Here is a 24957-nt window from a genome sequence, read left to right on the forward strand (position 1 = left end):
TCCGGGAGCCCCGCCGGTTCGTGGCGCTGAGTGAAGCGGTGCTGGTGGCGGTGCTGCTCTGCTGCTCAGCCGCTCCGTCCGCCGCCTTTGTCTCGACAGGCGCACGCCGCTCCGTCTCCGCACGCGGCGCTGACGTCACCCGCGACACAACAATGAGTTCAAAGGCCACATGCGGCAGAGGGGCGCGGCGGCGGCATCGGCGGCGCGGCAGCGCATCGACGCGCCGCGGCTGTCAGGACCTTTGTGTCTGTCATCTGCAGAAAAACACTTTTCATCCTCTTGCAAGTCTTTGGGTTTGCAGCCCGGTCCGGTGTCCTGCTCGTGGCCCGCTGGGCGTGTTCATCATGGCGCCCGGCAGGCCAACACAGCACCGTGTTCATTTTCCTCTAATTTAAGGAAAACATATGCACTTCAAAATATGAATATAAATGACCCACTATACATGATATGCTATACAAACACATTCGAAAAGGAGGGGGAGGGAGTGTAAACATAATACAACTACTCTGTCTAATGGAAAAATAATATTCCATGTTGTACAAACACAGATTAAATCTAATTTTATTCTTTACATACAAATAGTTAGACATGCCCCCTATGTAACGCATTTCTTCAAGCAGATCTTCCAAAAACCACAATGGAAGCGTGTGTTCAACTCCCTTAATCCCACAATGCCACAACAATTTAATTACCATGTAAATACAAAAAAAAATCACATCTTTATACATACATATATATATATATATATATAATTATTATTATTATTATTATTATATATAAAGTAATAATAATAAATTATAATAATAGATATCTCTTGGTTATAATAAAGTGAACTATTGATCCTTAAATTATTATAATATATACATTTTTTTCACTTCAGTCTTTATAGATTTTTCCAAGACAAACAGAAACAAACAGGACAGTATATGAAGGACAAATGTAGTTGAGGTTTAACTTAATCTAGACAGAAATAGAACATATGAAAAAACAAACCGGGGGCGTGGCTCGACCACGATGGCTTAAGCCGAGTTTAGCTTGTCCAACCTCTACTCCATAAAAACATACAGGGTTCCAGACATATATGAAGAATAAAAACAATATAGTAAAAGAAAGACAATGATGATCTAATCATTCTTTGCTTTATTTAGGTGAAGTGCTTTCTAGTCTGTCATGATTCAAGCATGTGATTTTGTCAGTGTTCACTCAGGTTGTTAATCAGCCATGTCTTGTCCTCTCTCTTAAACCACCAGAGGTGGAGGGAAAGGGTTCCAGTTGGTGGGACTTTAACAGACAAGGCCCCCCCCTGCCTAGGTGGACTTTCTAAATGGACTTCCCAGTCCCTGGTGGCTGACTGGGTACCAGTGAGGGTGGGGTCATCCCATCCACAGACTTAAATAGTAAACTTAAAATTTTAAATCATTTGAACTTGTCAAAGCTCAGGAATCAATCATTCTTTAAGATTGCACAATGATGAAGTGACGGAGGCTTTCTGTGGAACACCGTCACCTTCATGGTCTTTTCTCAAGCTGTTCATGAGGCTTGAGGCCAGTGAAACTCACAGCAGGTGGTGAAGCAGAACTCCATGTGAGAGAGGAAGGACGGGTGGAGGAGGGTTTAGTGGCTTCACTTGTAATGAAAGGCCTAATTTGTTTAAGATTTTGGAAGTTCGATTTTATTGTCACCAAGAGTGACTCCTCCACCCGATGGAGAAAACTCATTTCAGCAGCTTGTATCCGTGATCTCATCCTTTCAGTCACGACCCAGAGTTCCTGACCACAGTGACGGAGGAGATGTAGAGCGACCAGTAACCAGAGAGCTTTGCTTTATAGCTCAGCTCCTCTTCACAACAACGACCCTACAGGGACTGTTACTGCAGCCTGAACCTGGGGACCATCTCTCCATCACTCCTCCATCACTCCTCCATCACTACTCCATCACTACTCCATCTCTCTCATCACTCCTCCATTACTCCTCCATCCCTCCTCCATTTCTCTCCATCTCTCTCTCCATCACTAGTTCATCACTCATCCATCACTACTCCATCTCTACTCCATCGCTCCTCCATCTCTCTCCATCTCTCCTCCATCACGACTCCATCTCTACTCCATCTCTTTCCATCACTACTCCATCACTACTCCATCACTCCTACATCACTCATCCATCTCTCTCCATCACTACTCCATCACTACTCCATCATCACTACTCGATCACTCCTCCATCACGACTCCATCTCTCTCCATCTCTCTCATCACTCCTCCATCACTAGTTCATCACTCCTACATCACTCATCCATCTCTCTCCATCACTCCTCCATCACTCCTCATCACTACTCCATCATCACTACTCGATCACTACTCCATCTCTACACCATCCCTCCTCCATCACTCCATCACTACTCCATCACTCCTCATCACTACTCCATCATCACTACTCGATCACTACTCCATCTCTACACCATCCCTCCTCCATCACTCCATCACTACTCCATCACTCCTCATCACTACTCCATCATCACTACTCGATCACTACTCCATCTCTACACCATCCCTCCTCCATCACTCCATCACTACTCCATCACTCCTCCATCACTACTCCATCATCACTACTCGATCACTCCTCCATCACGACTCCATCTCTCTCCATCTCTCTCATCACTTCTCCATCACTAGTTCATCACTCCTACATCACACATCCATCTCTCTCCATCACTCCTCCATCACTACTCCATCTCTACACCATCCCTCCTCCATCACTCCATCACTACTCCATCAGTCCTCCATCACTACTCCATCTCTACTCCATCTCTACTCCATCACTCCTCCATCTCTACTCCATCACTACTTGATCACTACCCCATCACTCCTCCATCACTACCCCATCACTACTCAATCTCTTCATCACTCCTCCATCACTCCACCACAGCTCCTCTACCACTCCTCCATCTCTCCATCACTCCTCCATCCCTCCTCCGTCTCTCCTCCATCACTCCATCCCTCCTCCATCACTCCTCCATCCTTCCTTTACAACTCCTCCACCCTCCCCATCTCTCTCTATCCCTCCTCCGTATCTCCTCCATCACTCCTCCATCTCTACTCCATCCTTCCTCCATCACTTCTCCATCACTACTCCATCCCTACTCCATCACTCCTCTATCTTTACTACATCTCTACTCCATCACTACCCCATCACTACTCCATCTCTCTCTATCTCTACTCCATCACTAACCCTTCTGTCCTCCATCACTCCACCATCACTCCTCCATCTCTTCATCACTCCTCCATCACTCCACCACAGCTCCTCTACCACTCCTCCATCAGTCCACCATCACTCCGCCATCACTCCACCACAGCTCCTGTACCACTCCTCCATCTCTCCATCACTCCTCCATCACTCCACCACAGCTCCTCTACCACTCCTCCATCACTCCTCCATATCTCCATCACTCCACCACAGCTCCTGTGCCACTCCTCCATCACTCCTCCATCTCTCCATCACTCCACCATCACTCCTCCATCACTCCACCACAGCTCCTGTACCACTCCTCCATCACTCCTCCATCTCTCATCACTCCTCCATCACTCCTCCATCTCTCCATCACTCCACCACAGCTCCTGTACCACTCCACCATCACTCCTCCATCTCTCCATCACTCCTCCATCACTCCACCACAGCTCCTCTACCACTCCTCCATCACTCCACCATATCTCCATCACTCCTCCATCTCTCCCTCACTCCTCCATCACTCCACCATCAGTCCTCCGTCTCTCCATCACACCTCCATCCCTCCTCCGTCTCTCCTGCATCTCTCTCCATCACTCCCCCATCCTCCATCCCTACTCCATCCTTCCTGTACCACTCCTCCACCCCTCCCCATCACTCCTCCATCTCTCTCCATCTTTCCTCTACCACTCCGCCACCACTCTTCCACCCCTCCCCATCTCTCTTCATCACTCTTCCATCCATTCTCCATCACTCCTCTATGCCTCCTCCATCACTCCTCCATCACTCCACCACAGCTCCTCTACCACTCCTCCATCACTCCACCATATCTCCATCACTCCACCATCCCTTCTCCATCTCTTCATCACTCCACCACAGCTCCTCTACCACTCCTCCATCACTCCTCCATCTCTCCATCACTCCTCCATCCCTTCTGAATGAATGAATTCTGAAGATTTCCACAGGAGAATATAGAATAAAGGTTTGAGGTGAAAGTTTTTGGTCTTTCAGTCAGAAAAGGAAACAAAAGGAACGGCTGAGCAGGCAAGATGTGCAGAAAGGTGGAGGAGCTGATGTGGTTTTGTCTTGGAAGTTCCTGAAAGTTCACAGCTTTCAGGACAGACGCTCTAAAGCCCCGTTTCCACAGTGCCCCTTGGTGCCGGTACGGGTCAGGTCGGAACCGGTTGTTGTGCGTTTCCACTGACTCAGAACCGGTACCAACCGGTACCATTGGTAACCATTTCTCGCTACTCCTCCACTTGGGGTACCAGGCACAATGTGCCGGATATGAGGGGGAGGAGCTTCAACACTGCCGTCTGCTCATTGGTCCGTGACGACCTGTTCTCCCAGTAAGCAGCCATTTCCAATCAGTTCTTCTGCAGCAATCAGGAAACGTTTTTGAAAATGTCCTCCCGTTATGGCGTCACATCCTGCATGATTACACAACCGTTCATAACCCCGCCTACATTTCAAACCGAACCCCGTGTAATGGAAACACGGCACTGATACGGGTCTGGTTACGGATAGCCGACCCCACCCGACCGGCACCGGCACCAAGGGGCACTGCAGGGTTCCTAAACGGAACGTCCTCAAACATTCAACAGGAACAGAGAAAGGTTTGATTTGCAATCAATATTTTGACTTATTTTTTCACTGTAATTTCTCTTTTAATTTTCCTTACGTCACTTATTGTTTCCTTACTGTATTTTATATTGCTATTACTCTTCCTGTTTATTAAAACTGTTCTTTCAGGTTTTAGGTGATTCTTTTGAATGCATTTTGAATTAGCCTTAGTTTTTTGAATACTTTAAAGTTAATCATTTCAAGAAGCTTTTTTCTAACTTGACATGTTTTAGAGAAAAATAATCTTTCTATCTTATTTCCTTGTTTTTTCTTCCATTAGATATGAAATATGTTTGCGCTGCCCTTTCAGAGCAGTCAAGCAGAGTGAACGACATTTTCTATATTTCAGCGGGAAAGAATTCAGATCCAAGGGGAGATTAAAAAAACCATTCAGTTTGCAGTAAACAATGGCCAATCCATAGAGGTAAACATGTACTGCAAAGTACAGCGTATATTCTTAATTCTGCTCTGGGAGCCTGGATGTGGGGGCTGACAGCTCACTGCGCCACCCAGTGGACAGGGCAGGTATGACTTCCTATATGAAATCTCTTGGTCTTGGTTTGTTCTTCACCTTTTGGAGGAGAGATTCACAAGAATAATCTGCATGGATTATGATGCTTTCATATCACTGAAATCTTTCAGAAACTACAACAAATATTAAAGAAAGAGGATCCAAAGTAAGTTGTTTTTTTTCAACCAGAATTTAACCAGGAAAAAATCCCGTTGAGCTCGAGATGTGAGCGCCTGATGGAGCGGCGTTTCTGTTCCATGATGTCACAAACAGACTTAACAGAGTCACATTATCCAGATGTTCCTCTCCTCCTCCTGGTCTGGTCGCTCCACAAACCTTTTATTCATTCATTGATTCTCCTCATTTGAATATTGGATCATAGGAGCTGCATTCAGAATCTGCTGTGTCTGTGTGAGCTGGGCTGGCTCCGCCCACACATGCCCATCTTGGGAGGAGGAGGCAGTAGTTCCTCTGGTGGTGCCATGTGCCAGAGCAGAGCTGTTTAATTGTGGGAGGAGTCAAAGGGAGGGCCTACCTTGATTGTGATTGGCTAAACCCCCGATGACACTATATAGGGTTTGATTCCTGATTGGCTGCTTGGAGCAACACACTTTTTAAACCTGAAACAAGTCAGGGAGAGAGAGGACAGACTGTCTTCACTTCTGGGACGTCAGTCCAGGTATGGAGACGATTAGTACTGCTGGAGAACCTTTAGGGAGGGAAGTTTGTATGACATGAGCCTTTAAGGCTTCATATCACGGTTCCCCCTCGGGAATGAAGAATGTATTTGACCTTTATATCAGAGCAGATTTGAAGAGGAATACTAGTCATTTTAAAATAACGATGCACATTGTGTGATCAATATGAATGAAGTCGGGGCAAAATAATCCAGGACCCCCAGTGCATGTTTTTGGGAATGTGGGAGGAAACCCACGCACGCGCACACACAGGGAGAACAGGTAAACTCTCTGCTGTGCAGTCCCCCGGCCAGAACACCGTCCTCCGGGTTGGGCTCTAGTGCAGATTGCTTCATACTACCTGAGTCTACCTGAGTCTCTCAAATGTTCCACCTCAAATCATGGTACCGAGACACTCCAGCTCAATGAGAGCTGAACTAAAATACTGTGAAAGACGCCCGACGTGTTCCCGAGGGGTAAAGTGTGTAAAACCTCAGGAGGATCTTTTTAATTCAGATACATTTGACCAAACTAAAATAATAAAACAAAACAATGTTCCTACAGAAAAAACACACATCGTCACAAAAAACTGCATTTATTTGACTTCCAGTGGCACAAAGAGGAACAGTACACTGGTTCTGTATTTACAACCGTTTTCTGTCCAAACTCAAATGTGGTTTAAAAAACAAACAAAAACAATACAAACATCATCAAGCTGTAAACGTCTTGTGAGAAGAACAAACAATCTGAATCCTTCAGTCATTGGCAGCCACAGGCTTCCTGCGACCAGCAAGCCTACAGACGTGTTGTTATGGAGCAACATGTGGGCTCGTTCATCCAGCAGGGCAACACACCCACTTTCATCCACCCACACCGCAGACCAACACTCCACAGGTCAAAGCTACTTTCCACACTGAAAAAATGATTTGATGGCAAAGGAAGTGGGGAGTTAAGAAAACATTAAGCTTTAAAAAGTAGTGGCACGCCGTTTATTCTGCTTAGTTTAACATTGTTTGTCCACAAAATGCAGGTTAAAGAGGTCAGTCATGGTTTTCTAAGGACAATGATCCTCCTCATAGCTTCATCCCCAAACAGAGGGTTTAATGGGAACATCCTCCTGAAAAATGAGTTTACAGATCATCAATCGAGTCTGTAATACTATTTACAGCTTTTGAAGGTTGGCCCATACAAGAACAGAATAGTTCTGTGGCATTATCCTGAGGGAGTGCTTGAATATGGAAGCTGAAGTGTAGTTTTTCAGTCTATCCTCAGTCCTTTAAGAAAAATGCAGAGGAAAAGAAGCTACGACACTTAAGAGAGAGAGAACGCATGGAAGTGAAAGGATTTGTTCTTTCAAATCTTAAAGGAAACAAGGAGCAGACGTCTCTACTGAATATGAGACGTGATGGGGACAGACGATGAGGCTGTGACAAACGGCCGGTCTGATCAGCTGGACTGGGACGCAGCCCGTTACCACACAAAGAGTTTGTGTTTTCCTCAGCAGATAAACTCGATTTTCAATAAACCTGCTTTCTGAAACGAAGCCTGTGGAGAAATTTCAAGAAATGAAAAGACACTGTAACACTCGTCCACGCCAGAGAAACACACACGGTTTTAACTCGCTGTTAAAGTGAATGTAACAGTGCATTGTGTCGAGCACCATCCACAGCTGCCAGACTGTAGTAGAGGTAAAAAAGACGACTGAAACACCCTCTCAGGATGTGAACGTTTGTGTTAACAAGTCTGCAGAATGTCTGCACTTTAAGTCTGTTTCAGTTTAACTGTGTACAAATCTACATCTGAATATTGAAAAAGTTTACCAGCAAACAGGTGAAACAGGCCTGCGGAGGAAAAAGACAGACGTGTTGGATGTGAGGGAACTCCGGGGTGGTGACTGCGTGGAGGAACCTTGGCTATAAATCCTCCTTGTCCATCTGCTCCACCTTCTCCTCCACCTGCTGGGCCGCTGCCGCCTCTGCAGCGGCGTCGTCTATGTGAGCCAGCATGTCGGCCATCAGTGCCTCCTCCAGCCGCCTCCTCACATTCTGCACCAAGTCTTCCTGCTTCCTTCTCACACACACACACACACACACACACACACACACACACACACACACACACACACACACACACACACACACACACACACACACACACACACACACACACACACACACACACACACACACACACACACACACACACACACACACACACACACACACACACACACACACACACACACACGATGAAGATACTCTGACCTACATTCAGATGATTAAATGTGAGTGAAGGACGACTGTCCTCATCACGGACGCACGTCCTGATAATTGATCTCCAATATGTGATTCCAGGCTGGTTGCCGTGGTTTCACAGCCTGTTGAGACTTTGGCTGCTTGGTGTGTGTGTGTGTGTGTGTGTGTGTGTGTGTGTGTGTGTGTGTTCAGTCCCACCTGATGTCATCGTCAGTCACGACGAAGGCCTTGCACAGCGGCTGTGCCGTGTTGAGCCAGACTCCGGGGTTCTTCTCCACGGCGGCGGTGAGCTGGCCGGTGATGGGCGCTGGGCTGGTGTGCAGAGCGCTGGCGATGGCGGAGAGCAGCGTTTTGTCTGAGCATGCAGGGCCGACCCCTGCAGGAGGAGAGTCACGGTTCAACGGTGGAAAGTTCCTCCGACTGTGTGTGGACGGTTCTAAACGGGCGTCTCACCCTGTAAACCTTTTGGAAGGTCCATGGTTTTCACCAGCTCCTCGGCGATATCAAACGCATTCAGCCCGCTCAGTTTCCTCTCCCAGAAGAGCTGGAGGGTGAAAAACAAGACTTCAAAGGGCCGTCTGTGAAATCTGTGAGGATTATTTTCAAGCTGCTGGTTGTAAACTTTAACAAACTAATTCCATGAGAATCATTATGGAGCTTTATCAAGGCAGGTGTGAATCTCCTCTTTAAAATCCCAATGACAGTCCAGAGCCTGGAGGAACAGAACGCTGCCCTCCTCCAGGGGATTCTAACTCCGCACCATTTCAATATGAAACTTAAGTGCTTCAGTGCTTTACTTGCTGGCTGGATCACCGTGCTTTACTTGCTGGCTGGATCACCTCCTCTGCTTTTATTCTTTGTGTCAAAGCTTTTCCAGGAAATGTTCCTTTTGCCATCAACATTTGAAAAGATTTGAACATGAATGAGGTTGGAGATAAGAACAAACTGGAAGAAATGTTCTGCTGCGACACGAAGTTCATTATGGTGTGATTCAGAGGCGAGAACCTTTTACCTTAGAGCTGATACCGATACAGATACGGGTACTTAATGGTAACAATTCTCAGTACTTTTGTGTGTTTATGTGGTAATAAATCATAATTTTTTAAATAATAAAATAAAGTAAAAAATTCAATTTAACATCCATCTTCTCCCACCCGGGTGGTGGTGGTGTCAGTCTGAGCACCGTCACCCAGATCACATTGCACCATTAAGAACCTTCCTGCAGGTGGAGAGCCCACAGGAAGGTGGAGAGCCCACAGGAAGGTGGAGAGCCCACAGGAAGGTGGAGAGCCCACAGGAAGGTGGAGAGCCCACAGGAAGGTGGCGCCCGGTGTGGGATGAGAACCCTCTACCTTGAGAGTGAGAGTCTCATGCTCTACCTACTGAGCTGGACGGGGGACATGAACCCTCTACCTTGAGAGTGAGAGTCTCATGCTCTACCTACTGAGCTGGTCGGGGGCCCCAATTTAACAGGTTAGTCATTATATAAACTTTAACAAACATTTCAAAACAACATCCAACAGCTTGAATTGTAACGTTGCAGTTGATTGACAATACCCTGAACTACAACTACGCAGTGTTTTGTACTTAATAATGCTCAAGTTAAAAGCAGCTCCAGTAACTCCTCTCCTTCCCTGTCCCCTCCAGAAACACTGTGACGGTAAATCGGAGGCTGTGGACATTGTCCTCAAGGCTGAAGAGCTCGTGTGCAACCGTTTTCAAGTCCGGCTCGGAAAATCTCCTACTCTTCCCAGGGGCAAGGATGTGTTTAGGTACCGAAACATGGAACCGTTTGATTACCAGCACTCAGCAGTAGCCATGTAATTCGGCCGGTAGCTATAAAAGTACCAGATTCACATGCAGATTTCACTGAAAAGTACATAAATCTGGGAAAAAGAAACTTTCTGATATTTAGTAACAGAAGGAAAGACACTGATTGTTCAGTTACTATAGATGGTATGAAATGAATAGAGTGAGGGAAACTAAGAGTTTTGGCGTCATGGTGGATGAAAATTTAAACTGGAAATTACACAAAAGTTAAACTATCAAAAACTGTTGCTGTATTATACAAAGTAAAGAAATTGTTAAAGGACAAATCATTGTACATGTTATAGAACTCGGATTGTTGGTATCTGACTGACTGTGATGAGGTTTGGGGAAACGCCAATAAAACAAACATCCAGTCAAGTTTAATTTTACAGAAAAGAGCCGTTAGAATAATCCGTGGAAAAAATATAGAGATCCAACAAACCCGTTATTCATTCAGTTAAAATTGATGAAATTTCACAACATGGTGGATTATGGTAATCTGCAGATTATGTATGAAGCTCATAACCAAAAACACAAAATGTAACTGTGATACAAGCGACCGTGGCTCCGCTCGGACTTCACAGTCATTTTGTTCGATGTCTGCTGTTAACTTTCTATGGGAAGGATGAACCGAGAGGAAAGGGCAGAGTTAATCTTCCTTCTGCTCCCTTTTAATGGACAAAACTTATGTTCTGTAATGTATTGGTTTTTCTTTTTACAATGAATGAAATATGTAGTGTGTGGAGTGTGTGTATAGTATGTGCAGTGTGGAGTGTGTATAGTATGTGCAGTGTGTATAGTATGTGCAGTGTGTAGTGTGCAGTGTGTATAGTATGTGCAGTGTGTAGTGTGTATAGTATGTGCAATGTGTATAGTATGTGCAGTGTGTAGTATGTATAGTATGTGCAGTGTGTATAGTATGTGCAGTGTGTGCAGTGTGTAGTGTGCAGTGTAGTGTGTGTATAGTATGTGCAGTGTGTATAGTATGTGCAGTGTGTAGTGTGTGTATAGTATGTGCAGTGTGTATTGTGTAGTGTGTGTATAGTATGTGCAGTGTGTAGTATGTGCAGTGTGTGTGTATAATTATGTGCAGTGTTCAGTATGTAGTGTGTGTATAGTATGTGCAGTGTGTAGTGTGTATAGTATGTGCAGTGTGTATAGTATGTGCAGTGTGTGTATAGTATGTACAGTGTGTGTATAGTATGTGCAGTGTGTATAGTATGTGCAGTGTGTAGTGTGTGTATAGTACGTGCAGTGCGTAGTGTGCAGTGTGTGCATCGTATGTGCAGTGTGTGTATCGTATGTGCAGTGTGTAGTGTGCATAGTATGTGTAGTGTGTGTATAGTATGTACAGTGTGTAGTGTGCATAGTATGTGCAATGTGTATAGTATGTGCAGTGTGTATAGTATGTGCAGTGTGTAGTGTGTATAGTATGTGCAGTGTGTATAGTATGTGCAGTGTGTAGTGTGTGTATAGTATGTGCAGTGTGTGTATAGTATGTGCAGTGTGTATAGTATGTGCAGTGTGTAGTGTGCAGTGTGTGTATAGTATGTGCAGTGCGTAGTGTGCAGTGTGTGTATGGTATGTGCAGTGTGTAGTGTATAGTGCAGTGTGTATAGTATGTGCAGTGTGTAGTGTGTGTATAGTATGTGCAGTGTGTAGTGTGTATATAGTATGTGCAGTGTGTATATAGTATGTCCAGTGTGTAGTGTGTATATAGTATGTGCAGTGTGTAGTGTGCATAGTATGTGCAGTGTGTGTATAGTATGTGCAGTGTGTATAGTATGTGCAGTGTGCATAGTATGTGCAGTGTGTGTATAGTATGTGCAGTGTGTATAGTATGTGCAGTGTGTAGTGTGCAGTGTGTGTATAGTATGTGCAGTGTGCACTGTGTATAGTATGTGCAGTGTGCATAGTATGTGCAGTGTGCAGTGAGTATAGTATGTGCAGTGTGCAGTGAGTAGTGTGCAGTGTGTACTGTGTAGTGTTCAGTGTGTGTATTGTTCAGTGTTCAGTCTGTCGTGTGCAGTGGTCAGTGTGTAGTGTGTATTGTGCAGTGTTCAGTGTGTGTTTATGGTGAGACCAACCTGCTTGGGCTGCTCCATGGCCTTCTGGGGATCCGTCTTCACCTTGTTGTTGGGGTGGTTGGTCACTTTGGTCACCGGCTGTTTAAAGATGGAGGCCGTCTGTCGGACTGGCAGTGTCGTGTTTAAATCAGGTTTGGTCTTTAGAACAAACAACACAGGCACCACAGGTCAAACTTTAAACACTCAAAGTAAAACACAAGGAAATACTACAGAAAGAATCTTTCATATGTGGAATACAAATCTGACCTGTACCGGACACGTGCCATACACGTAGAATCACAGTTAAAAAAATTATATATACTGTATTTAGGCAGCGAATCCAATCGGAGCATCAAGACTTGCAGTGTGAAACTACGAGACGTGCTACATGCTAAACATGATTTAAGAATGACCGATACACTCCTTAACAGTGAGCTGCAGTTTGTGTGTGTGTGTGTGTGTGTGTGTGTGTGTGTGTGTGTCCAGATGCTAGTTGACCATCCTGTGATGTAAACTGTCCAGAACTCCACATTAAGTGGCGGATGGTTTCAGATCTGATAACATCTGTAGGTGTTACATTTCCTTTCCTTTTCTTGTTTTTAAAGAAAACACCAGTTTTAAAAACTGCCTCCGTGCCACAGAGTGCAGTGCACAGAAACCAGATGCCATGTCACTAAAAGCCCACATGATGCTACAATACCACCACTTGGTCCTGACCAGGGCAGGAGGACAGACATATGAGTTGAAGTGACATTTTGGAGAAGCAGTGCAGATACAAGAGAAAGTAGCTGGAGCAAATATTTTATTTTTTTAAAGAGATTGAGCTGAGAAATCAGATCAGGGGATGAAGAGAAGGACAAAGAGAAGAACAGCAGTGTATAGTTAGTCTGGAGTTCAGAGGATGCCAAGACAGAACAGACAAACAGCATTTGATGGATCAATCTGAGGGATCGTGTTCAGACTCGTTAATATCACAAATAGTATCATATCCTTGAAAAGTTCTCAGGCTCACAAACAGGCTGTAGCTTTACTCCCAGTGTTATCAGCTGGAAGACAGAAAGACCAGAGCCTGGAGACCAGAGCAGCCCCTGTAACGCCCAGACACAGAGAAGATTGAAGGAAATCTGAGGTATGAATGGGACCATAAAAGAAGCATAGAACCAGAGGGTGTATAACCCCCTGATGTGAAAAATGTAGGGGGGGAACCCCCATCTTGGAAAATTAAACCTCCTCTTAAATGCAGGTTTAAAGAAAATAACCAAAGGTTGCTGTTCTGAAACTCTGTGTCCATCCATAGATGTCCTGGGAAGCAAGAAAACCACATTTTGTTGTTGTAAAGAAATAACATTTTAAAGAATATCCTCAGATTATTGTTGTCAGGATATTTAAAAAAATTAAGATTTTTATTTCTTTGCCCATATCGTACATCCAGTATCCTGCGGTGTGCTCGTGTGCCCGGAGTTACTCGGAACCGGCATTCTGCAAATCTACAGCCAACACAGAGTGGTTATAGAGAAAAAAATTTAAATAACGTGTGGGAAGGAGATAAGTTGTTCCCTGGAGTTAATAAAGCGAGGGAAGGAGATCATTTAAAGGCGAGGGTGGAGCCGTGGCTCTAATTGAAGTCTAGAGCTGCAGAGCTCCTCTTGTCAGTCAGCTGGTGGATCTAGAACCTAGAACCAGTTTTTTTCAGGCTTTTCATGGTGACATCATCATAACTAACTCCACCTCCAGGTCTTGTTTGGCGTTCTGAGCGCAGGCTGAGGTCTGCATGAGGCAGCAGGGGGCGCTCCGCTATGAGACACTCCACAGAACTTCTTTCTAATGAAGCCAGACTTCTGGTTCCCCAGAAACTACTAAACAAACTACAAACTACTGGAAATGAAAGCTGGAGTTTTTAGAGCTAAAATGAGCCTTTTAATGGCTTCATGTGAAAGAGAACTTTAATCAGAGTGGTTACCTAGGTTACCATGGAAACGGCTGTAGAGCAGCGTTCTATCATTCTACACCTCCATTCCTTCATGTTGAAGCTTTTGATTCAGACTCGTCCAGAAATAAAGTGAAAGGAGCAGAAAGTCACTATGGAATGTTGGAATGGTGAAAAATAAGACCCAAACTCATTCATGTTATTATTATTATTATTACTATTATTTTTCTCTATGGCCACTCCGGGGCTCCGGACTAAAACAAGACAGATGTGAGAAAACAACAATAGAGATACGAGGGGACTCCTTAACTAGAACCTGGTTCTTACTGGTGGAAACGGCCTACCTGAGACTCTCTCAGTATCTCCAGCAGTGACGACGAGCTGCTGATCTGGTTGTTCTTTAATTAGTGAAGCTCTGACTGTGACACCAGATAAGATCATCTCCTGACCTCCACCTCCCTATGACTGTTTCTCTCTACATTAAATTTCTTTTCCTCGTCTTTCTGCCAGGATTTAGCGGATTGAGATGGTAAAATATTCATGAAGAACTTTGAGCATCATGGCAGAATGTGGGCATGTTGAGGAGGGATAGGAACCAGCAACCTTCCAGGTGGACTATGATTTAAGAAGGGAAAAGTTCATCCGAATGGTTTTATAAATCTGATCATTGTTGGTGCAAGCCAATGCAGCTTTTAGGTACACGTAGACTTTCAGGGTGGATCCTACAACAAAGTTTTATAAATGAAGCCCCTGCTCTCTCAACTCTGCAACGCCGGCTCCCTCGACAACAAGATGATCAGCTCAGGCTGAGACTACACCTCCACCTGAGACTAAACCTCCACCTGAGACTACACCTTCACCTGAGACTAAACCTCCACCTGAGACTACACCTCCACCTGAGACTACACCTCCACCAAAGACTACACCTTCACCTGAGACTAAACCTCCACCTGAGACGAAACCTCCACCTGAGACTACACCTCCACCTGAGACTACACCTCCACCTGAGACGAAACCTCCACCTGAGACGAAACCTCCACCTGAGACTAAACCTCCACCTGAGACTACACCTCCACCTGAGACTAAACCTCCACCTGAGACTAAACCTCCACCTGAGACTACACCTCCACCTGAGACTACACCTCCACCTGAGACGAAACCTCCACCTGAGACTACACCTTCACCTGAGACTAAACCTCCACCTGAGACTAAACCTCCACCTGAGACTACACCTCCACCTGAGACGAAACCTCCACCTGAGACGAAACCTCCACCTGAGACGAAACCTCCACCTGAGACAACACCTCCACAAAGAGCAGAGGAACTGCTGTGTTCCTCTGCTCTGAGACACGCCGGACTCCACGGATCACATTGACGGATTCTTCTGTGCTGTCGGGGACAAACACACGCACACACACTTGCAAAGCATTAATGAAAAATTTATTTCAACACCTAAAACCTGTGGTCCATAATTGAACCGTGCAGAATGCATCCCTAGTATCTGTGTGTAAGTCCTCCTTTTCTGCCTTACTAACGCTCTGTGTGGCTGTGAAGGACGGCCTAACATGTCGTGCTCCTGTAACTCCTCGGCTGGGCGCAACACCGCACAAACTCCCTTTTGGCCAATAGCACGGAGATGTTAAAGGGAAGGGAGCAAGCCTCCTCTTTGGTGTGGAGGAGCACCACACATCCCCAGCAGCAGGGCGCCTCACCCTGATCTGGTGGTTTCCGTCGTAGAGATGTTTGTGTCGGCTCGGCTGCACTTTGGTCAGGAGCGTGCGGCCACCGCGGGACGAGTGGCCGGCCGTCATGTCGGCGTGAGCGCTGCTGCGGAAGATCTGCGGCTTGTTGAGGATACGCTTCACAGGTAGACTGGAAAAAAACACAGAATCCAACAAACATGGCTTCAGTTATTCACATCCACCATGAAAACCTCTCAGGACAAACCATTCATTTACTCCTTCAACCCTGCGTTGTCGAGCTCATGGAAGTTAGAATAACTTCTCCAGTTGACATGTTTTAGAGAACCTGAGCTCTTTGGGGGCTCGTGAGCACATCATGGTGGAGGTTGTGTTTGTACTCCGCTCCTCCACCCTTGCTAGATTTGCATGATAAATAACGTATAAACCTCTTAAAGATGGCCAAAAACAGAAAGATGAGAAGTAAAAATTTCCCGCAGGGCGAAGACGACACTCCACCAAATGAGCCGGCTAGCTTGCACTCGCCAGACTAAGCTAACCCCGCCAAGCTCTTCGTGGAAACACAGATGGAAGAGGACTCCTCGTCTTCCTCCTACAGGCCAATAGAAAGATGGAAAATGCAATGAACTCCTCCCACATAGCCTGCATGGAGGAGATGCCAGAGGAACATGAAATGTACATCGTGGAACATGAGAACAGTTAGAAGGAGCTGTGTTCTCAGAACAAACAGTGACTCCAGACCACCCAGAAGACAAATGAGTAAAACTGTGGGACTGAGAAGACGGAGAAGGCCTCACAGGGGTTGATCTTAACGCCAGTCCCAGACTACCACATATTTCTACAGACTATGACACATTTCCGATGGCCAGTCCGTGGGACGAGTGCAAAATTAGAAATTTCCGCTCCAACCTGCAGAGATTCCTGATCCATGATCCTGGTCTGCTTCATGGTACTGAAATGATCCACAGTGTTTCCCTGCTGCTGCTCTGCTCGCTGGCTGCAAACTGTGGACTGGATTTCCTGAAGGGAGGTGGGTCTCAATGAGACCAGGAGGAATGAGTCAGGAAATCCATTCCACAGTTTGCAGCCAGCGAGCAGGCTAGGGAAGTAGCACTGTGCTAGCCAACTTTTCATGGCAACATGTTGCTGTTTGGACGGATTTTAGTCTCACAACACCACAAAGCAACACAGCAACGTGGATGTTAGCAAAGCAACGCAGCAACGTGGATGTTAGCAAAGCAACAACGTGGATGTTGGCAAAGCAACAACGTGGATGTTGGCAAAGCTACGCAGCAACGTGGATGTTAGCAAAGCAACACAGCAACGTGGATGTTAGCAAAGCAACACAGCAACGTGGATGTTAGCAAAGCCGTAGTCCAGCAGGGCGGCGCTCTGCAGCCAGACCTCAGCGTTTTCAAACTCCAGCTCTCGGAGGAGAACAGCTCTGACATCAAAACAATGACCAGCAGCTCCTCCAGGCTGTCAGCAGGCGATTCACACCTCCGTGAAGCTGCGTCCTACTCCACGCTAAACTCCCTGAAAATAGTCCCAATGGTTGGAGCTGCTTTAGAGCTGGAAACATTGTGTTGCTGCTGCCTTGCTCAAGAGTTTCCCCAGGGATTAATAAAGTCATTCTGAGCTTTTAAAGATAGAACTAGTTTATTATGAGATGATGACGTCACGCAGACCCCCACATTGTCCACATGGAACAAAAATACTTTGTACTGCTTCCTTTTCTGTCCTGATACTAACCTCAAGTTGTGTTTAGAGAGAATACATGTATACATTAGTACATTTCATACTTTACTGTAGAGAGGAGTTTATTACAGCCTCATATAAAATCAACAATCATAATAATATTAAAGCAAACAGAGCTCTGCTATCAGAATAGTATCAGCAGATATACAAATTAAAGTATCAGGATCAGATCAGAAGTGAAACAACGTGGCTCGGTGCTTCCCTACTGCAGTATAGATGAGCAAGTTCCTGAAGCTGTCCGTCCATCAGAATCCTGAAATAAGAACTTTTCAATGTTCATGAATTGTGCTTCAATACTTGTTTTCTAAATACTTTCGTGACAAACTGGATCCACATTTTGTCAGTTTGTGTTCTACAGTACTGCTCTCTGTCATGCATCAGTTTGTGTCTTTTTATTGGTGTACTCTAGTCACTGAATACTGTCAGTTAATGTATGATACTAAAATGGATTAAGTTTATTCCTAAAACATTTACAGAAACATATTACAACGGATTTATTGGTCGAAATCGTACATTACCCAAGCTTATAGATTTCCATTAAACTTCAGGCAAATAAAAATATGTAAGCTCAAAATCCTTAATGTAAAGCCCTGGAGACATGAATACTTGCTCGAGGTGTAAATCACCAGCTTCATCACGATACCATGTCGGTGTGTTTGGACGACGATATGATGTTTGCCGATGTCACAAAGTCACGATACGATTTCAATTCGATTGACAAGCCTGCGATGGATACGAGGTGATGTCATGAGCCCGTCTCACACAATCATTTACATTCAGATCAACTCACAAAAAACTACTGAAATATGACTTGACTATTTTATTTTGAAGGTTTTTCAGGTATCAGGCATTAAATAAACCGTGTAAACATTATTCCTCCAAGATGTCATATCTTTACAAATGAAATATTGTCGTGATGACGGAGCTGGTTGCTGCAGTGCATCATGGGAGCTTCTGTTAGTCGTGGTTTAGATAATGTTGGGGTTCTACTAGGTTTGTTAGTCGTGGTTTAGATAATGTTGGGGTTCTACTAGGTTTGTTAGTCGTGGTTTAGATAATGTTGGGGTTCTACTAGGTTTGTTAGTCGTGGTTTAGATAATGTTGGGGTTCTACTAGGTTTGTTAGTCGTGGTTTAGATAATGTTGGGGTTCTATTAGGTTTGTTAGTCGTGGTTTAGATAATGTTGGGGTTCTACTAGGTTTGTTAGTCGTGGTTTAGATAATGTTGGGGTTCTACTAGGTTTGTTAGTCGTGGTTTAGATAATGTTGGGGTTCTATTAGGTTTGCAGAGTGTGTGGTTGTGTTTTTGTTCCTTAGTTCATATAGTTAATTAATTCATCTAATTTAGTTTGGTTTATTAGTTGTGGCTGGGTAACCAGGAGTGAAGAGGGTTTAGTGTGGGGTGTCGTCCCGCCATGGTGTTCCTCTTAATTTGTATATGTACAAATAAAAGCCTCTACCATTCAGCTGACATGATAAAGACTCTCTACCTCGGGTGTTTAATCCGCATCGCTCGCTGACGTGACATCAGACACGGTGAGGGCGGAGCTACAATGGTGCATGAGCCTGCGCTCTTAACATAATCTTTGTCTGTTCAACCATCTTTCCGTCGGAATCCGAAATACTTCCATACCGCCGATTTAATTCCAAGAGGTGATGCCGCCGTGCACATTGTGTGAAGGCGGTGTGAGAGCGCAGGAAATGGTGACACAGACGTACTATGTGTATTTCAAAATAAAGGCGTTCTTAAAGATGATGATGTGGATCGATGTATTGTTACACCCCTACAAATGAATATAATGTAGTGAACAGGCATTACAGGCAGGGGGCGACGACATTCTGAGTTTACTTTTTCTATTTTTTTGCCGTGAACCATGAGGGAAGAAAACTCTAAGATGTACACCTGCAACACAAAATTTAGCATTTAAAAAAAAGAAATCTTTATTTCTATGATCATGATTTTAATATAACATGAAACTGTTTTTGTTTAACAAAATATATTTCACTGGCTGCAGGACTAGTGCAAAGTCTGCAGGACTAGTGCAACCCATAGCTGACCAGTCTGCTCGACTAGTGGGAAAGAAAATTAAGATCTATCTCTGTCTCACCTACAGCTTTTGTGCCAGACCTGTTACCCTAACCCCCAGGAGCAGATATAACAATCTGTATGAGGGATTATTGGAATGAAGACAGCCTGTATGAGGGATTATTGGAATGAAGACAGCCTGTATGAGGGATTATTGGAATGAAGACAGCCTGTATGAGGGATTAATGGAATGAAGACAGTCTGTGTGAGATATTATTAAAATTAAGACAGTCTGCATGAGGGATTATTGGAATGAAGACAGCCTGTATGAGGGATTAATGGAATGAAGACAGTCTGTGTGAGATATTATTAAAATTAAGACAGTCTGTATGAGGGATTAATGAATGAAGACTGTCTGCATGAGGGATTAATGGAATGAAGACAGCCTGTATGAGGGATTATTAACATGAAGACAATCTGTATGAGGGATTATTGGAATGAAGACAGTGTATGAAGGACTATTGGAATGAAATATTAATGGAATGAAATCAGTCTGTATGAGGGATTAATGGAATGAATACAGTCTGTATGAGGGATTATTGGAATGAAGAATTAATGGAATGAAGACAGTCTGTATGAGGGATTATTAACATGAAGACAGTCTGTATGAGGGATGAATGGAATGAAGACAGCCTGTGTGAGATATTAAAATGAAGACAGTCTGTATGAGGGATTATTAACATGAAGACAGTCTGTATGAGGGATTAGTGGAATGAAGACAGCCTGTATGAGGGATTAATGGAATGAATACAGTCTGTATGAGGGATTATTGGAATGAAGAATTAATGGAATGAAGACAGTCTGGATGAGGGATTATTAACATGAAGACAGTCTGTATGAGGGATTATTTACATTAAGACAGTCTGTATGAGGGATTAGTGGAATGAAGAATTAATGGAATGAAGACAGTCTGTATGAGGGATTATTAACATGAAGACAGTCTGTATGAGGGATTAATGGAATGAATACAGTCTGTATGAGGGATTATTGGAATGAAGAATTAATGGAATGAAGACAGTCTGTATGAGGGATTAGTGGAATGAAGACAGCCTGTGAGACATATTAAAATGAAGACAGTCTGTATGAGGGATTAATGAATGAAGACAGTCTGTATGAGATTATTAACATGAAGACAATCTGGATGAGGGATTATGAGCATGAAGACGGTCTGTATGAGGGATTATTGGAATGAAGAATTAATGGAATGAAGACGGTCTGGGATTATTACAGTAAAGAGGGGTTATATGGGGGTTATTAAAGTGCAGAAGGGGCAGAAAAGCCCTGTGATACACTCAAGATGAGCCTGTAAAAGGTTTGACAAAGAAGCGTCTTTCTGGACTGGGTGAGCGAGTAGCTGAAGCTTTTCTGGGATTATCGGCCCTCTGCGTGTGTAAACAATGAAAGTTAGCAGGCTAATCAAGCTAGCTGCGTCCTCGGCGTGTCAAAGTCTCCCCGGAGATTATTTGCAGATTCTATGAACATTTCCTTCTCCAGCAGACTGAAAACAGTGCAGGTCCAGGTTTAATCTGCACAAACAGGGCTATATTGGCGAATACTGCGGCAGACCGGCCGGTCTGTTGCCGTTTCATAACTGCTGTATGTTTGCATGCGTGCGTTTCCTCGTCACTTCCATAACATCCACAAGTCTTTAACATCTCCACAAGTCCAACCTTTTTCTCTCCATGCTCCCGGCCGAGTGCAGGCTGCCTGTCCGCGACGCTGCCGAGAAAAAAGACGATAATCCAGCCGCCTGCGTGTTTCTGCTGTCATAAATTAAGAGATTTTACAGACGAAGCCCGCTGACTGTCAGATTACAGCTGCAGATCCCTCCGCCGACAGCAGGCAGAGGAACAAGGACCACTCCGCCACACCGCGGAAAGTAGTGCCTGAACGTGAACACTGAGCAACACATAATGCATACTTTTAATGGTGTGCAAACCTGGAAACCTCTTCATTTGAACACACACACACACACACACACACACACACACACACACACACACACACAGAATGAAACTATCCAAGCAAATATTGACTTGAAGTTTCTTTTATTGAGCCAGCAAGTTTTTTCCTGATTGGTAATGACTCTGGCTTTCCCCAGAACACAATAAGACAACGGACAAGCGGCATCGTTCGGGGGATTAGAAGTATTTAGCTTTTTTCATTTTTTAAATGTGAACAAAAGGTGGCATGTGCAGCCCTCTTCATACCCTTTAGAAACGCTCACAACCAATGGGAAATTCCAAAGTTCTAGCATTCCGAATGGGCCAAGCTGTTCTAAAGCATCCTGATTGCCCTGATTCGTTGTGAGCAGCTGTTTTAATCAGCTGGAAAACCGCTGCTCTCTGCAGTTGCTCTGTGGATGTTCATATCTAAGACAAAGGAGCTGGCTGCCCTGCGGCTGCTCACCAGTCAGGAGAGGCTGTAAGGCCATGTCAAAATGGTTTCAAGTTCCAGTGAATGCAAAGTATTATTATATGAAAAAAGAGCAACACATCAAGATTCTCAACATCAGTCTGCAGAGAAACAGTGTTCCAGTTACACAATAAGTATACAAATGTTCATACCACGTTTTGTTTAAATGTAAATAAAAGATGAGATATGATTTTCCAACAATGATGCTTCTTGTACGTCGTCTTATCTTTTGGGAGGATCCTGTGTCATGTCCGCTCAAACAAATCTAAACTCACCGGGTGAACAAAAACAACCCAGTCAAAATGTCCCCGGGTGTCAATAATTTCAGGCTTGTATATATATTTCACTGATATTTGCTTTAAATTCAGGGGATCATTTATGAATCTGTAAAGCAGGAATGTTAAAGTCATTGTTAGAAGAATGAATAGGGACACATTGATCAGGAGTGAGCCGGCCAGTAATCAATCAGAATCACACATTGATTGCTGTGGTACAAAAACAGAAATTTATTTCATAAAAATGTTTTTTTTTTTTTTAACAGAATGTGTTTAGTTTTGTGCTTTCTGGTGTAAAATATAAAATAAATAAAAAACATCTTATGTGCAGCTTGTATTTTGTCTCAGAATTCTGTTTCTACTCGACTGTATGAGGTGTGACACCGCAGCTCAGGAGACACCAAAGTGTTTGATTAAACAAAGTAATAGAAAAGTAAAAGTGAATAAAGACATCAGTCCACTGAGAAGACTACATCCATCTTCATTTTAATCCCATTCAACCAGGAAAGGCAACATTTACAGTCACTTGAGAGAAAATCATGACACAGAACCTGAAAACCGGATCGACTGAGCGTCTTTACTTTTCTCATCACAACAGAAGACAAATGATCACATGATCCAGTTCACAATAAATACTCGTCCTCAGCTCCGCAGGGGAAGAAAAGACATCAGGTCAGTTTTCTTCTTTGCAGACGGACGAACGTCAAGATGCTGACATAGATAAAGAGTTCAGTGCAGAGCTGCTGGATGGAGGGGGGGTCTGGGGGGTCTGCCCTGCAGAGGGACAATCAGCACCGTCCTGAAAGGAGCAGAGGAAATGTCACCACTGAAGCTGTGGGGACTTTGGATTGAAACTAAAGCCGCCTGTTAGAACCGGGACAGAACAAGGCAGGACGGTTTTCATGTGGTCCCACTGAACAAGTTGTGGATGGAACAGAAACAATCGTAACGACTCGTTACATTTCCCGCCACTCCTCCATTGGGGTAACTCGCACTGAGGAACGCAGCCGCCAGCTGATTGGTCAGAAGGTCCTCACTCTCGACTTGCCCGCAATATTTAAATAAGTCATTGGCCGTAAAGCTTCCTGTTGTTTATATTTGCCACTTTGCTCACTGGTTGTGTTAACTGGGTAGATTGAAACATTGGCACTCCACTGCCCCCTGCTGGCTCCTCTCAGGAACAGGAAGAGGAGCTTCAGCAGGAGCTGGACTCTGCTGCTCACAAGGAGAAGTTGAAGCTGAGAAAGGAGAACGAGTCTCAGGCTTCACACTGACGACCGCTTCCAACACGCCCCCGCCCCCCGTTCACAACCCCGCCTACATTTTAACCGTTCTGTCTGCGATGGGATGTAGGGGGAGCTGCTGCTCCTCCACATTGAGAGGAGCCAGTTGAGGAGATTCATCAGATCAGGACGCCCCCTGGTGGCCTCCCTTTAGAGGTTTACCAGGCAGGTCCCACTGGGAGGAGGACCGAGGGGGGCCCAGGACTCTGGACAGATCATATCTCTGGTTTGGTCTGGGAGGAGGACCGAGGGGGGCCCAGGACTCTGGAGAGATCATATCTCTGGTTTGGTCTGGGAGGAGGACCTAGGGGGGCCCAGGACTCTGGAGAGATCATATCTCTGGTTTGGTCTGGGAGGAGGACCTAGGGGGGCCCAGGACTCTGGACAGATCATATCTCTGGTTTGGTCTGGGAGGAGGACCGAGGGGGACCCAGGACTCTGGACAGATCATATCTCTGGTTTGGTCTGGGAGGAGGACCGAGGGGGACCCAGGACTCTGGACAGATCATATCTCTGGTTTGGTCTGGGAGGAGGACCTAGGGGGGCCCAGGACTCTGGACAGATCATATCTCTGGTTTGGTCTGGGAGGAGGACCGAGGGGGACCCAGGACTCTGGACAGATCATATCTCTGGTTTGGTCTGGGAGGTTCGGGGTCCCCAGAAGAGCTGGAGGAAGTTTCAGGGGACAGAGATGTCTGGACTTCTCTGCTCACTGTACTGCTACCATGACCCCAAATGTACTGAGAGGGAAAGAAGATGGAGGGATGGAGGGATGGTCGGATGGTCAGATGGTCAGATGGAGGGTTGGATGGATGGTCAGATGGAGGGTTGGAGGGATGGTCAGATGGAGGGATGGTCAGATGGAGGGATGGTCAGATGGAGGGATGGATGGTCAGATGGAGGGATGGATGGATGGTCAGATGGAGGGATGGATGGATGGTCAGATGGAGGGATGGTCAGATGGAGGGATGGATGGATGGTCAGATGGAGGGATGGTCAGATGGAGGGATGGTCAGATGGAGGGATGGATGGATGGTCAGATGGAGGGATGGTCAGATGGAGGGATGGATGGATGGTCAGATGGAGGGATGGTCAGATGGAGGGATGGTCAGATGGAGGGATGGATGGTCAGATGGAGGGAGGGAGGGATGGTCAGATGGAGGGATGGATGGTCAGATGGAGGGAGGGAGGGATGGTCAGATGGAGGGATGGATGTCCAAACATTCTCAAAATAAACTTTTATCAAAGTTGAAACTCCACTTGAAAAACACTAAAACCAACATTGAAGTTTTTTTCCATCAGTCCTAAAGTTTTCCTCCAGGTTTCAATAAGTTAAATTAGTTTCAATAAGTTA

General features: G+C 45.0%; 1 protein-coding gene across 2 annotated transcripts; it reads right to left on the minus strand.

The window, feature by feature from the left end:
* Positions 1 to 6609: 6609 nt before the first annotated feature.
* Positions 6610 to 21621, minus strand: mbd3a (methyl-CpG binding domain protein 3a). 2 transcript variants are annotated; one of them, XR_013935244.1, is made up of 7 exons: positions 21301 to 21467; positions 15800 to 15959; positions 12182 to 12319; positions 8739 to 8829; positions 8484 to 8661; positions 7851 to 8097; positions 6610 to 7575 (listed from the first exon to the last, which is right to left on the minus strand). XR_013935244.1 is itself a non-coding variant. In XM_080460374.1 (6 exons), the coding sequence occupies exons 1-6, from the start codon at positions 21312 to 21314 to the stop codon at positions 7944 to 7946; spliced, it is 735 nt and encodes a 244-aa protein (XP_080316500.1). In that variant the 5' UTR covers positions 21315 to 21621; the 3' UTR covers positions 6610 to 7943. The 2 variants fall into 2 exon arrangements, 1 of the variants encoding a protein (XP_080316500.1); XM_080460374.1 differs by having other exon boundaries at positions 6610 to 8097; positions 21301 to 21621.
* Positions 21622 to 24957: the final 3336 nt, after the last annotated feature.

This window comes from Lipophrys pholis (assembly GCF_963383615.2).
Source record: "Lipophrys pholis genome assembly, chromosome: 1".
NCBI lineage: Eukaryota > Metazoa > Chordata > Actinopteri > Blenniiformes > Blenniidae > Lipophrys > Lipophrys pholis.

What these genes read in the sequence shown, in the direction of transcription:
- mbd3a (XM_080460374.1), bottom strand. An exon ending in CCTTCCAAAAGGTTTACAGG is followed by an intron (nt 8,662 to 8,738) that starts GTGAGACGCCCG and finishes CTCCTCCTGCAG; the next exon opens with GGGTCGGCCCTGCATGCTCA. An exon ending in GTGACTGACGATGACATCAG is followed by an intron (nt 8,098 to 8,483) that starts GTGGGACTGAAC and finishes GTGTGTGAGAAG; the next exon opens with GAAGCAGGAAGACTTGGTGC.